General features: G+C 43.8%; 1 protein-coding gene across 1 annotated transcript in view; it reads right to left on the reverse strand.

Annotated features, from left to right (window-relative positions):
* Positions 1-13,795, reverse strand: part of LOC137320443 (interleukin-6 receptor subunit beta) — an 85,250-nt gene that overhangs the window by 17,814 nt on the left and 53,641 nt on the right. Inside the window, exons 8-9 of the mRNA XM_067982139.1 lie at positions 9,634-9,853; positions 9,354-9,536 (exon numbers count right to left, since the gene is read on the reverse strand). Of these exons, the coding sequence (XP_067838240.1) occupies positions 9,354-9,536; positions 9,634-9,853 (403 nt within the window). The remainder of the gene's footprint in view (positions 1-9,353; positions 9,537-9,633; positions 9,854-13,795) is intronic.

Genomic DNA, 13,795 nt, shown 5'->3' on the forward strand with positions numbered 1-13,795 from the left:
CCCTCGAGCCTGCTCCGCCATTCAATAAGATCATGGCTGATCTTTGACCTCAACTCCACTTTCCTGCCCAATCCCCATATCCCTTGATTTGTAATATCTTGTAGTGTTTAGTACTATTCTGTGAAGAAAATTCCTGAGTACCCAAACCACAATTTTTGTTTCAGTGGTAAAACTTGAATACAAGATTGAGGTTGGGTATCAGCCGTGGCTCAGTTGGTAGCACACTTGCCTCTGAGTCAAAAAGGTTGTGGGTTCAAGAACACACTCTAGGGACTTGAGCACATAATCTAGGCTGATACTTCAGTGCAACTCTGAGAGTGTGCTGCACTGTCAGAGGTGCTGTCTGCAGGATGAGACATTAAACCCAGGTCCCATCTGCCCTCTCGGGTGGATGTAAAATATCCCATGGCATTATTTTGAAGAAGAATGAGGAAGTTCTCCCTGGTGTCCTGGCCAATATTTATCCCTCAACCGTCATCACTAAAACAGATGATCTGGTCATTATGACATTGCTGTGAGTGAATTGGCTGCTGCGATTCCTACATTACAACTATGACTAAAGTGCTTCTTTGGCTGTAAAGTGCTTGGGACGTCCTGAGATCGTGAAAGGCACTATATAAATGCAAATCTTTCTTCTTTCCGACATAACTGCCTTCTATTTGACCATAACTCTTCTCCTTGAACTGTTGGTTGGGCTGAACATATGATAATTTTAACAATTCAAAAAGGCTTTCCCAGATTCAATAAATATAGTCTGTGGATTTTTCTTCTGAATTGTTGCGCTGCATTTGCTGAGGAAACATTTGTTTCCTGATAAGACTGACAGTCAATAGAAGAACTGATACAATGGGAGCACTCATGAACCTTATGATTTTTTTTATTCGTTCATGAGATGTAGGCGTCTCTGGCGAGGCCGGCATTTATTGCCCATCCCTGATTGCCCTTGAGAATGTGGTGATGAGCCACCTTCTTGAACCGCTGCAGTCCGTGTGGTGAAGGTTCTCCCACAGTGCTGTTAGGAAGGAAGTTCCAGGATTTTGACCCAGCGATGATAAAGGAACAGCGATATATTTCCAAGTCGCGATGGTGTGTGACTTGGAGGGGAACGTGCAGGTGGTGTTGTTACCATGAGCCTGCTGCTCTTGTCCTTCTAGGTGGTAGAGGTCGCGGGTTTGGGAGGTGCTGTCGAAGAAGCCTTGGCGAGTTGCTGCAGTGCATCCTGTGGATGGTACACACTGCAGCCACTGCGCACCAGTGGTGGAGGGAGTGAATGTTTAGGGTGGTGGATGGGGTGCCAATCAAACGGGCTGCTTTGTCCTGGATGATGTCGAGCTTCTTGAGTGTTGTTGGAGCTGCACTCATCCAGGCAAGTGGAGAGTATTCCATCACACTCCTGACTTGTGCCTTGTAGATGGTGGAAAGGCTTTGGGGAGTCAGGAGGTGAGTCACTCGCTGCATAATACCCAGCCTCTGACCTGCTCTTGTAGCCACAGTATTTATTTGGCTGGTCCAGTTAAGTTTCTGGTCAATGGTGACCCCCAGGATGTTGATGGTGGGGGATTCGGCGATGGTAATGCCATTGAATGTCAAGGGGAGGTGGCTAGACTCTCTCTTGTTAGAGATGGTCATTGCCTGGCACTTGTCTGGCGCGAATGTTACTTGCCACTTACAGTCCTCGTGGAGATGAAGTCCCGTCTTCGCACCAAGGACACCATCCAAGGTGTGGTGAGGTGAGAATGACTGACCTTGACATCAAGGCAGCATTTGACTGAGTGTGGCATTAAGGAGCCCTAGTAAAATTGAAGTCAATGGGAATCAGGGGGAAAACTCTCCAGTGGCTGGAGTCATACCTAGCTCAAAGGAAGATGGTAGTAGTTGTTGGAGGCCAATCATCTCAGCCCCAGGGCATTGCTGCAGGAGTTCCTCAGGGCAGTATCCTAGGCCCAACCATCTTCAGCTGCTTCATCAATGACCTTCCCTCCATCATAAGGTCAGAAATGGGGATGTTCACTGATGATTGCACAGTGTTCAGTTCCATTCGCAACCCGTCAAATAATGAAGCAGTCCGAGCCCACATGCAGCAAGACCTGGACAACATACAGGCTTGGGCTCATAAATGGCAAGTAACATTCGCGCCAGATAAGTGCCAGGCAATGACCATCTCCAACAAGAGAGAGTCTAACCACCTCCCCTTGACATTCAACGGCATTACCATCGCCGAATCCCCCACCATCAACATCCTGGGGGTCACCATTGACCAGAAACTTAACTGGACCAGCCATATAAATACTGTGGTTACGAGGGCAGATCAGAGGCTGGGTATTCTGCGGCGAGTGACTCACCTCCTGTACTCCCCTAAAGCCTTTCCACCATCTACAAGGCACAAGTCAGGAGTGTGATGGAATACTCTCCACTTGCCTGGATGAGTGCAGCTCCAACAACACTCAAGAAGCTCGACACCATCCAAGATAAAGCAGCCCGCTTGATTGGCACCCCATCCACCACCCGAAACGTTCACTCCCTTCACCACCGGCGCACTGTGGCTGCAGTGTGTACCATCCACAGGATGCACTGCAGCAACTCGCCAAGGCTTCTTCGACAGCACCTCCCAAACCCGCGACCTCTACCACCTAGAAGGACACGAGCAGCAGGCACATGGGAACAACACCACCTGCACGTTCCCCTCCAAGTCACACACCATCCCGACTTGGAAATATATCGCCGTTCCTTCATTGTCGCTGGGTCAAAATCCTGGAACTCCCTTCCTAACAGCACTGTGGGAGAACCGTCACCACACGGACTGCAGCGGTTCAAGGCAGCGGCTCACCACCACCTTCTCGAGGGCAATTAGGGATGGGCAATAAATGCTGGCCTCGCCAGCGACGCCCACATCCCATGAACGAATAAAAAAAAAACTATTACTGTGCTAAATAGGATAGATTCAGAACAGATCGAGCAGCTCAAAACTGGGCATCCATGAGGCGCTGAGGGCCATCAGCAGCAGCAGAATTGTATTCCAGCACAATCTGTAACCTCATGGCCAGGCATATTCCTCACTCTACCTTTACCAACAAGCCAGGGGATCAACCCTGGTTCAATGAGGAGTGTAGAAGAGCATGCCTGGAGCAGCACCAGGCGTACCTAAAAATGAGGTGCCAACCTGGTGAAGCTGCAACTCAGGACTGCATGCATGCTAAACAGCAGAGGCAACATGCTATAGACAAAGCTAAGTGATTCCACAACCAACGGATCAGATCAAAGCTCGGCAGTCCTGCCACATCCAGTCGTGAATAGCGGTGGACAATTAAACAACTAACGGGAGGATGGAGGCTCTGCAAACATGCCCATCCTCAATGATGGTGGAGTCCAGCACGTGAGTGCAAAAGATAAGGCTGAAGCGTTTGCAACCATCTTCAGCCAGAAGTGCCGAGTGGATGATCCATCTTGGCCTCCTCCCAATATCCCAACCGTCACAGAAGCCAGCCTTCAGCCAATTCGATTCACTCCACGTGATATCAAGAAATGGCTGAGTGCACTGGATACAGCAAAGGCTACGGGCCCCGACAACATCCCGGCTGTAGTGCTGAAGACTTGTGCTCCAGAACTAGCCGTGCCTCTAGCCAAACTGTTTCAGTACAGCTACAACACTGGCATCTACTCGACAATGTGGAAAATTGCCCAGGTATGTCCTGTCCACAAAAAGCAGGACAAATCCAATCAGGCCAATTACTGCCTCATCAGTCTACTCTCAATCATCAGCAAAGTGATGGAAGGTGTCGTCGACAGTGCTATCAAGCGGCACTTACTCACCAATAACCTGCTCACCGATGCTCAGTTTGGGTTCTGCCAGGACCACTCGGCTCCAGACCTCATTACAGCCTTGGTCCAAACATGGACAAAAGAGCTGAATTCCATCGGTGAGGTGAGACTGACTGCCCTTGACATCAAGGCAGCATTTGACCGAGTGTGGCACCAAGGAGCCCTAGTAAAATTGAAGTCAATGGGAATCAGAGGAAAACTCTCCAGTGGCTGGAGTCATACCTAGCACAAAGGAAGATGGCAGTGGTTGTTGGAGGCCAATCATTTCAGCCCCAGGACATTGCTGCAGGAGTTCCTCAGGGCAGTGTCCTAGGCCCAACCATCTTCAGCTGCTTCATCAATGACCTTCCCTCCATCATAAGGTCAGAAATGGGGATGTTCACTGATGATTGCAGAGTGTTCAGTTCCATTTGCCACCCCTCAGATAATGAAGCAGTCCGTGCCTGCATGCAGCAACACCTGGACAACATCCAGGCTTGGGCTGATAAGTGGCAAGCAGCATTTGCGCCAGGACCTACTCCGTTAATGGTAGGGCGTTGGGGAGAGTTATAGAACAAAGAGATCTAGGAGTATAGATTCACAGCTCCTTGAAAGTGGAGTCACAGGTGGATAGGGTGGTGAAGAAGGCATTCAGCATGCTTAGGTTTCATTGGTCAGAACATTGAATACAGGAGTTGGGATGTCTTATTGAAGTTGTACAAGACATTAGTAAGGCCACACTTGGAATACTGTGTACAGTTCTGGTCATCCTATTATAGAAAGGATATTATTAAACTAGAAAGAGTGCAGAAAAGATTTACTAGGATGCTACCGGGACTTGATGGTTTGACTTATAGGGAGAGGTTGGATAGACTGAGACTTTTTTCCCTGGAGAGTAGGAGGTTTCGGGGTGATCTTATAGAAATCTATAAAATAATGAGGGGCATAGATAAGGTAGATAGTCAAAATCTTTTCCCAAAAGTAGGGGAGTCTATAACGAGGGGGCATAGATTTAAGGTGAGAGGGTCCAGAGGGGCAATTTTTTCACTCAAAGGGTGGTGAGTGTCTGGAACGAGCTGCCAGAGGCAGTAGTAGAGGCGGGTACAATTTTGTCTTTTAAAAAGCATTTGGACAGTTACATGGGTAAGATGGGTATAGAGGGATATGGGCCAAGTGCAGGCTATTGGGACTAGCTTAATGGTATAAACTGGGCGACATGCACATGTTGGGCCGAAGGGCCTGTTTCCATGTTGTAAACTTCTATGATTCTATGAACCAGAGGACACAGATTTAAAGTGATTGGCAAAAGAGCCAAAGGCGATGTGAGGAAACATTTTTTTAACGCAGTGAGTTGTTATGATCCCGAATGCACTGCCTGTAAGGGTGGTGGAAGCAGATTCATTGGTAACTTTTAAAAGGGAATTGGATAAATACTTGAAGGGAAAAAATTTACAGGGTTATGGGAATAAAGCAGGAGAGTGGTATAAACTGGGCGACATGGACATGTTGGGCCGAAGGGCCTGTTTCCATGTTGTAAACTTCTATGATTCTATGATTCTAAGTGCCAGACAATGACCATCTCCAGCAAGAGAGAGTCTAACCACCTTCCCTTGACATTCAATGGCATTACCATCGCTGAATCCTTCACCATCAACAACCTGGGGGTCACCACTGACCAGAAACCTAGCTGGACCAGCCATATAAATACTGTGGCCAGAAGAGCAGGTCAGAGGCTGGGTATTCTGTGGCGAGTGACTCGTCTCCTGACTCCCCAAAGCCTTTCCACCATCTACAAGGCACAAGTCAGGAGTGTGATGGAATACTCTCCACTTGCCTGGATGAGTGCAGCTCCAACAACACTCAAGAAGCTCGACACCATCCAGGACAAAGCAGCCCACTTGATTGGCACCCCATCCACCACCCTAAACATTCACTCCCTTCACCACCGGCGCACAGTGGCTGCAGTGTGTACCATCCACAGGATGCACTGCAGCAACTCGCCAAGGCTTCTTCGACAGCACCTCCCAAACCCGCAACCTCTACCACCTGGAAGTACAAGGACAGCAGGTACATGGGAACAACACCACCTGCACATTCCCCTTCAAGTCACACACCATCCCAACTTGGAAATATATCGCCGTTCCTTCATTGTCGCTGGGTCAAAATCCTGGAACTCCCTTCCTAACAGCACTGTGGGAGAACCTTCACCACATGGACTGCAACGTTTCAAGAAGGCGGCTCACCACCACCTTCTCGAGGGCAATTAGGGTTGGGCAATAAATGCTGGCCTCGCCAGCGACGCCCACATCCCATGAACGAATTAAAAAAAGTTTGTAGGGATATGAGGTCTGCTTAAAGAAATGACCAGTGATGTTGAATCCGAGCGAAAATCCAGCACAAAAACCCGAAAACGGTAACAGTAACGCTATTTGTAATGCCTCAGTAATCCATATATAATCGTGTTAAATCACTGACCCAAATATTATCCCCTACATGGCATAAACACCCACCCATAGTTAGAAAACAGCATATCCTCTAACTCACCATGAGCAATGCTACAGGACATCTACTAGCATATCATAAAATTATCTCTAACAGCTCTAAAAACAAAATGCATGTGAGTTTTAACTATTCATGTAAAGTTTAAACTGTCTAGGGGTGAAATTGGTCTTTGACAGAAGCGCAAAACAGGCGATAACGAATCAGCAGTCCTTTTACAACTGCCCAATTTTCTTTCCCATTACATAGAATTTCATAGAATGTGCAGCACAGAAAATTAGGTTTCTCCTGAATTCCCAATTGGATTTATTAGTGACTATTTTATATTGATAACCTCTGGTTTTGGACTCCCCCTCAAGTGGAAACATCTTCTCTATATCTACCCTATCAAACTCTAGGATTATCTTAAAGACCTCTATCAGGTCACCCCTCAGCCTTCTCTTTTCTTGAGAAAAGAGACCCAGAACTGTTTGCCTTTCCTAATAGGTATATCTTCTCAGTTCTGGTATCAGCCTTGTGAATCTTTTTTACACCCTCTGCAATGCCTCTATTTCCTTTTATAATATGGAGACCAGAACTGTGCACACTATTCCAAGTGTGGTTTAACCAAAGTTCTATACAAGTTTAACATATTTTCCTTGCTTTCCAATTCTATCCCTCTAGAAATGAATCCTGGTGCTTGATTTGCCTTTTAACCTGCGTCACTACTTTTAGTGATTTGTGTATCTGTACCTCTAGATCCCTTTGCTCCTCTATGCTGTTTAGACTCTTATTATCCAAGTAGTATGCGGCCTCCTTATTCTTCCACTATGACTCCTAGGTAACTTCAATTTCATCCGTAGCTATTTGAACACCATTTATGGAATATGTGTGTTGCCTATTTTTCCTTCTTGGGTGCAGTACTTTACACTTGTTTGCATTACATTTTATCTGCTATTGTTTTGCCCACTTACATATTTTGTCCAACTCATTTTGCAATTTCTGAGCTGCGTCCTCTGAATTCAATGTCCCTCCTAGTTTGACATCATCTGCAGATTTGACCAATTTGCATTTTTGAATGCAAGTAATTGATGTAAATTAGAAACAGTCGTTGTCCCAGTACTGATCCCTGTGACACCCCACTCAATACTCCTCCCCACCCCACATAACTCCTCTAACAAGTACACGTTGTCTTCTACTCTTATCCACACCCAAGATTTATCTCGAATTGCCACAACTTTGAGTTTAACTATTAGCCTTTCATGTCGAACTCTGTCAAATGCCTTTTGGAAATCTAGGTACACCACATTGTAGGGCTTCCCACAGTTCACATGGGATTTCAGTTCCTCAAAAAAAAATCAAGGAGATGATCACACAGGATCGACCCCTTACAAATCCATGCTGACTACTATTTACAAGGTTATTGTACAAGCAGTCCTTAAATTTAATCTTGATCATTAATGTCATTATTTTACATGGGATTGAAGTAAAACTAATGGGTGTGCAGTCGTCTGCTTTGTCACTCTTTGAAAATGAGCACCATATTAGCCTGTTTCTAATCTACTGGGACCTCCCCTGTGTCCAGTGACTTCCTTTCAATGACTGTCAATGACTCTCATATTTGTTCCCTAGTCTCTTAGTACGCTGGGATAATACCATGGTGATGAATTTTCTTGGGGCTCCTCCCACTCCATTGCAGAGCAGAGAAGCCCCAAGGAAATTCACCCCCATGTATCCCTGGGAATTTATTTCCTTTGAATCCATAAACTGGCTACACTCTGAAAAGTACGATGCAGGCATGTGCTCCTGGCTTGTGTCCTGACGACACAATCTCTTTACACTGCCTGAGCTCTTCATAATACATTACCCAATTATTTGCATATTTAATCCTTATGGAAAAAGGGATGTTCATAATTTTTGAATCAATTTAATTACAAGTCTGACTGGTTGTTTCTGTATTAAGGCATGTATGAATTTAGCTCAGGCAGTCTTGATCTGTATTCTTAATGTCACAAATCCAAGCCAATAAGCTATGTTACTCAATGCGCCTTCGTTGACCTGGGAGAAAAGAATGTGACAAACAATACTGTCCTTTTGGGGCAATATTCTTTGAGATTGAGTCACATGTACAAGGAAACTGCATTGTACCTAACTGACTGATACCCCTGCAACTGATAAGAGATTTGATTTATTGGCCCAGAATTTGCTGCAGCAGGGCAACCAGCCATACCCGCCATTAGTTAGACTTGCCCTTGCCCATTTAATCTCCATGGAGATGGAAATGGCGCGGCACCCTCTACAGGGCATTTGGGACCTGAGTGAACAGGGCAAGCAACTGTGTATCTCCTTAACCAATCAGGTTGAAGGATTGTGAAATTAACAGCGCAAGGACTGAGAAGGAAGTGTAAGTTAGAATAGTAATGTAAAATCAGGGAAAGAAAGAGAAATAAAGAAAGGGAAAGAAAGATTGGATTAAGAGAGAGAAAAAAGAGACAGAAAGAAAAAGTGAAAAGAAATCTCCAACAACAATTAAAACCTGAAGGATTGAAGTTCATTTTCAGTGCCAGGGAGGTTGACTGGCAGTAATTAACACTTATCACATTGTTAAAAGGGTATTCAGACTTGAAATGACTTGACTTAGCTTTCTGTGGTGAGTTTAGTTTGTATTTACCTCGCAAATACAGGAACTTCATGCCGTTCAATGCATTTCATCAGTGAGGCAGACAGTGAAATGCATTTTCGCAAAGCTAGCAGCGGAACGGCGCATCTGGGACAGCAACTTATGGATTTCCACCTTTAACCTTGCAACTGCCCTCACCTGAAGTTGCTATACAATTTGCGCATGAATAACAGTGAGCGCCATTAGCCTCACCGTTATTTTGACAGCAAATTCTGGGCCAATCTGTTTCATAGTACAAAGTTAAATTTCTGTTACCTATAACTTTAATGAGCACAGACATAAAGAACAATAAAAAAAAACTGAACACATGTAAATGTTAGGAAAGAAGTTCAATCTTTTTGCTTCCAAAATAATAATTTTGTTAATAAAATCTGGACAAAGGAAAGAAAAAGCTCACCTTTCAGTGTGTAGTTTTGAAGTCCCTTTTTTATTTTTTCTGACCGTATAAGCCGTGTTTCATTCCCAATAACAGGACCCCAATCAACAATATAATTTCTTGGCTTCTTCTTTGTTTTTGACTTCCAGCTAATAAAAATACTGTCATTCCCATGTGGAATGGCATTTATCTTGGTTTTTAGATCTGCATAAAGTTGAAATGTTACATTTTAGATGCAAAAATCATGCACTTGATAACTTTCAGAGTGAGATGAATTAAATGAACACAAAGATGCACTTACCCATTTGAGTAAAAGGCGGGATTACTATTTCATTTGGAGGCGAAAACCCAGCTGCATTGGAAGCCAGAACTTGGACTTTGAAAGGTGCTTGTGAAAGGATGAAGGTACACTCTCTGTTGACTGTTTCAAATAATGAGTAAATACTATTTTGATTTGAAGGTAGCCTTTCAATGGTGATATTGTATCCACGTATCGTTGCATTTATGGCTGTAGCTGGATCCTGAAAGGAGACCCTCTTTGTGAAAAAAGTTGACAGGAATTTTTTAAACAAACTGAACAACTTCACGTCTTAAGAAGTAACAATTAAACAAGCTCCTTCATTGGCCTGGGAGAAAAGAACGTGGCAAATAGAAATCTCATGTCGGGGCAATATAGACTATTATCAGAGTCAACATGCAAGGCTCACTTCCTAATATCCAGACCCAACAAACATAGTTTGTACTGTGTCATTTTAAAATTTACCTCAGTTTCTCTTTTCTTATACATGTGTAAATTATTCATTTCAATCTTCACAAATATAGCAAAGTGTGTTTCGAACTAAAGAATACAAAAGGTCTTTACTTCACATAATTATAAGAACATAGAACATAAGAAATAGAAGCAGGACTAGGCCGTACGGCCCCTCGAGCCTGCTCCACCATTCAATCAGATCATGGCTGAACTTCAACCTCAACTCCACTTTCCTGTCCAATCCCCATATCCCTTGATTCCCCCGGAGTCCAAAAATCTATCTATCTCAGCCTTGAATATACTCAATGACTCAGCATCCATAGGCCTCTAGGGTAGAGAATTCCAAAGATTCTCAACCCTCTGAGTGAAGAAATTTCTCCTCATCTCAGTCTTAAATGGCCAATCCCTTATCCTGCGACTATGCCCCCTAGTTCTAGACTCTCCAGCCAGGGAAAACAACCTCTCAGCACCCTCAGTATCTTATATGTTTCAATGAGAGATCACCTCTCATTCTTCTAAACTCCAGAGAACATAGGCCCATTCTACTCAACCTCGCCTCATAGGACAACCCTCTCATCCCAGGAATTAATCTAGTGAACCTTCGATGCACCAACTCTAAGGCAAGTATATCCTTCCTTAGATAAGGAGACCAAAACTGTACGCAGTACTCCAGGTGAGGTCTCACGAAAGCCCTGAACAATTGTAGTAAGTCTTCCTTACTCTTGTACTCCAACCCCTTTGCAATAAAGGTCACCATGCCACTTGTTTTCCTAATTGATTGCTGTACCTGCATGCTAACTTTTTGTGTTTCTTGTACGAGGACACCCAAGTCTCTCTGAACACCAACGTTTAATAGTTTCTCACCATTTAAAAAATATTCTGTTTTTCTAATCTTCCTACCAAAATGAATAACCTCACATTTACCCACATTATACTCCATCTGCCACCTTCTTGCCCACTCACTTAACCTATCTATATCCCTTTACAGACTCTTTGTGTCCTCCTCACAGCTTACTTTCCCACCTAGCTTTGTATCATCAGCAAACTTGGATACATTACACTCGGACCTTCATCTAAGTCATTGATATAGATTGTAAATAGCTGAGGCACCGATCCTTGCAGCACCCCACTGGTTACAGCCAACCTGAAAATGACCCATTTATCCCTACTCTCTGTTTTCTGTCTGTTAACCAATCCTCTAGCCATGCTAATATATTATCCCCAACCCCCCCTTATCTTGCGTAACAACTTTTTACGTGGCACCTTATCGAATGTCTTTTGAAAATCCAAAAATACTAAATCCGTTGGTTCTCCTTTATCTACCCTGCTAGTTACATACTCAAAAAACTGTAATAAATTTGTCAATCACGATTTCCCTTTCATAAAACCATGTTGACCCTGCCTAATCATATTATGATTTTCTAAGTGCCCTTTTACCACTTCCTTAATAATGGGTTCGAGCATTTTCCCGATGACTGATGTCGGGCTAACTGGCTTGTAGTTCTCGGTTTTCTCTTGCCTTCCTTTCTTGAATACATTTGCTACCTTCCAATCTGCTGGGACCATTCTAGATCTAGGGAATAGTTGTAGTACTTTTGAATACTTGTTTTAAAGTGTTTGTTTTTACACTGTCCCAACTTAATAGTGATCTAGCTTCAGAAGCTTGCTGTAGATAACATTCAAATATTTAATTCTCACACTTATAATCACTTCCTTACTAGTCCTGCCCAATAACTCATTCACAAGTAAAACTGGATGTGAAAAACCGCAGTATGTGAATTGGTGTCACATCTCACACCAATTGGTAGGGTCGTCCCCTGCATGTCACCATATGGTGAGTTCCTGATCTCAGCCAGTTTATCAGAACAAGCGCCAAGCAAGTGCCACTTATCCAAAGAGCAGGAAAACTGGGAGAGTGATTTAACCCATGCTGTTCTAGCACACCTCCCTGTTGCTGGTCAAAGTGTAGATTGGTAGAGGCCGAGGAATAGACCACCTCCTACAGTCTCTACCAGCAAATGGTGTGCAATACAAAGAGTCTTAGAAAAAGGTAGAGAAAATAAAAAATATCAAAAGGAAGAAAAGCTTGAAAAATAATATACTTTTGATGGTATTGTAATAATTATATGACTCTATGGATGAAATCAAAAGAAAGGGATTGAGAGAGTAACAGATTGATTACTATTGATGAGCAGTGAGTATTTATGCAGAGCACGTCCCTCAGAAGATTGAGCAGGTGGGCTACAGTCTATGATAGGATGGAGTCTATATGTTTTTTTTAAAGGTACAAGCTTGATGGAAAAAATGGCGTTTTTTATTCCACACTTTATTTTTTGTAATCTTATGTTTGTTTTATTCCCTATTTCAAGCAATCATCCTAGCAGCTTAAATATGTTCAGCCAATGTCTTCATTAGTTCTGATTATTCTGTAGAATATGCTAGCTATTACAGTCACTTTATGGCATGAGGTATTTCATGTGAGTACAGAAATAGGAAGTTAAGGCAGGTTAATGCGTGGCTAGAGATATGGTGCAAGAGGGGCATTGGGATCAGTTTTTTAGGGGCATTGGGACCAGTTCTGGGGCAGGAGGGACCTGTACAAGATGGACAGGTTGCACCTCAACAGATCTGGGACTAATGTCCTTGCAGGGAAGTTCACTAGTGCTGTGGGGGAGGGTTTAAACTAATTTGGCAGGGGGCTGGGCACCAGGATGTAGCATTAGAAAGGAGAAACAATGTGCACAAAGGATTGGGAGAGACAGATAGCGCTGGAGTAAGAAATAGTACAGTATTAGGTAGGATCAAACTAAGAGAATATGAGAAGGTCTAGGATAGGTTTAGAGTGCATATGTGTAAATGCACGAAGTGTGGTAAATAAGGTTAGTGAGCTGCAGGTGCAAAGAGCCATATGGAAATATGTTGTAGTGGCGATAACGGAGACCTGGCTCAATAAAGGGCAGGATTGGGTACTAAATATTCCTGCATACAAGGTGTTCAAGAAAGATAGGGAAGAATAAAAGAGGGGGTGGGCAGTATTGATTAAGGAAAATATTGTAGTGCTGGAGAGAGAGGATGTCATTGAGGGGTCAAAGACAGGATCTATTTGGTTATAGTTAAGAAACAATAGAGGAATCATTAGACTACTGGGGATAATCTATCGGCCACCACCTTGTGGGAAGGATGTAGAGGAGCAAATTTGCAGGGAAATTACAGAGAGGTGCAAGAACTATAGAGTATCATAGAAAGTTTACAGCACGGAAGGAGGCCATTCAGCCCATCGTGTCCGCGCCAGCTTAATGCAAGAGCAATCCAGCTAAACCACTCCCCCGCCCTAGCCCCATAGCCCTGAAAATGTTTTACTTTCAAGTACTTATCCAGTTCCCTTTTGAAGGCCATGATTGAATCTGCCCCCACCACCCCCTTGGGCAATGCATTCCAGATCCTAACCACTCGCTGTGTAAAAAAGTTTTTTCTCATGTCACCTTTGGTTCTTTTGCCAATCACCTTAAATCTATGCCCTCTGGTTCTTGACCCTTCCGCCAATGGGAATAGTTTCTCTCTATCTACTCTGTCTAGACCCTTCATGGTTTTGAATATCTCTATCAAATCTACTTGCAACTGTCTCTATTCCAAGGAGCACAACCCCAGCTTCTCCAGTCTATCCACGTAACTAAAGTCCCTCATCCTTGGAATCATTCCAGTAAATCTCTTC

The sequence above is a fragment of the Heptranchias perlo genome, chromosome 4 (genome assembly GCF_035084215.1).
Source record: "Heptranchias perlo isolate sHepPer1 chromosome 4, sHepPer1.hap1, whole genome shotgun sequence".
NCBI lineage: Eukaryota > Metazoa > Chordata > Chondrichthyes > Hexanchiformes > Hexanchidae > Heptranchias > Heptranchias perlo.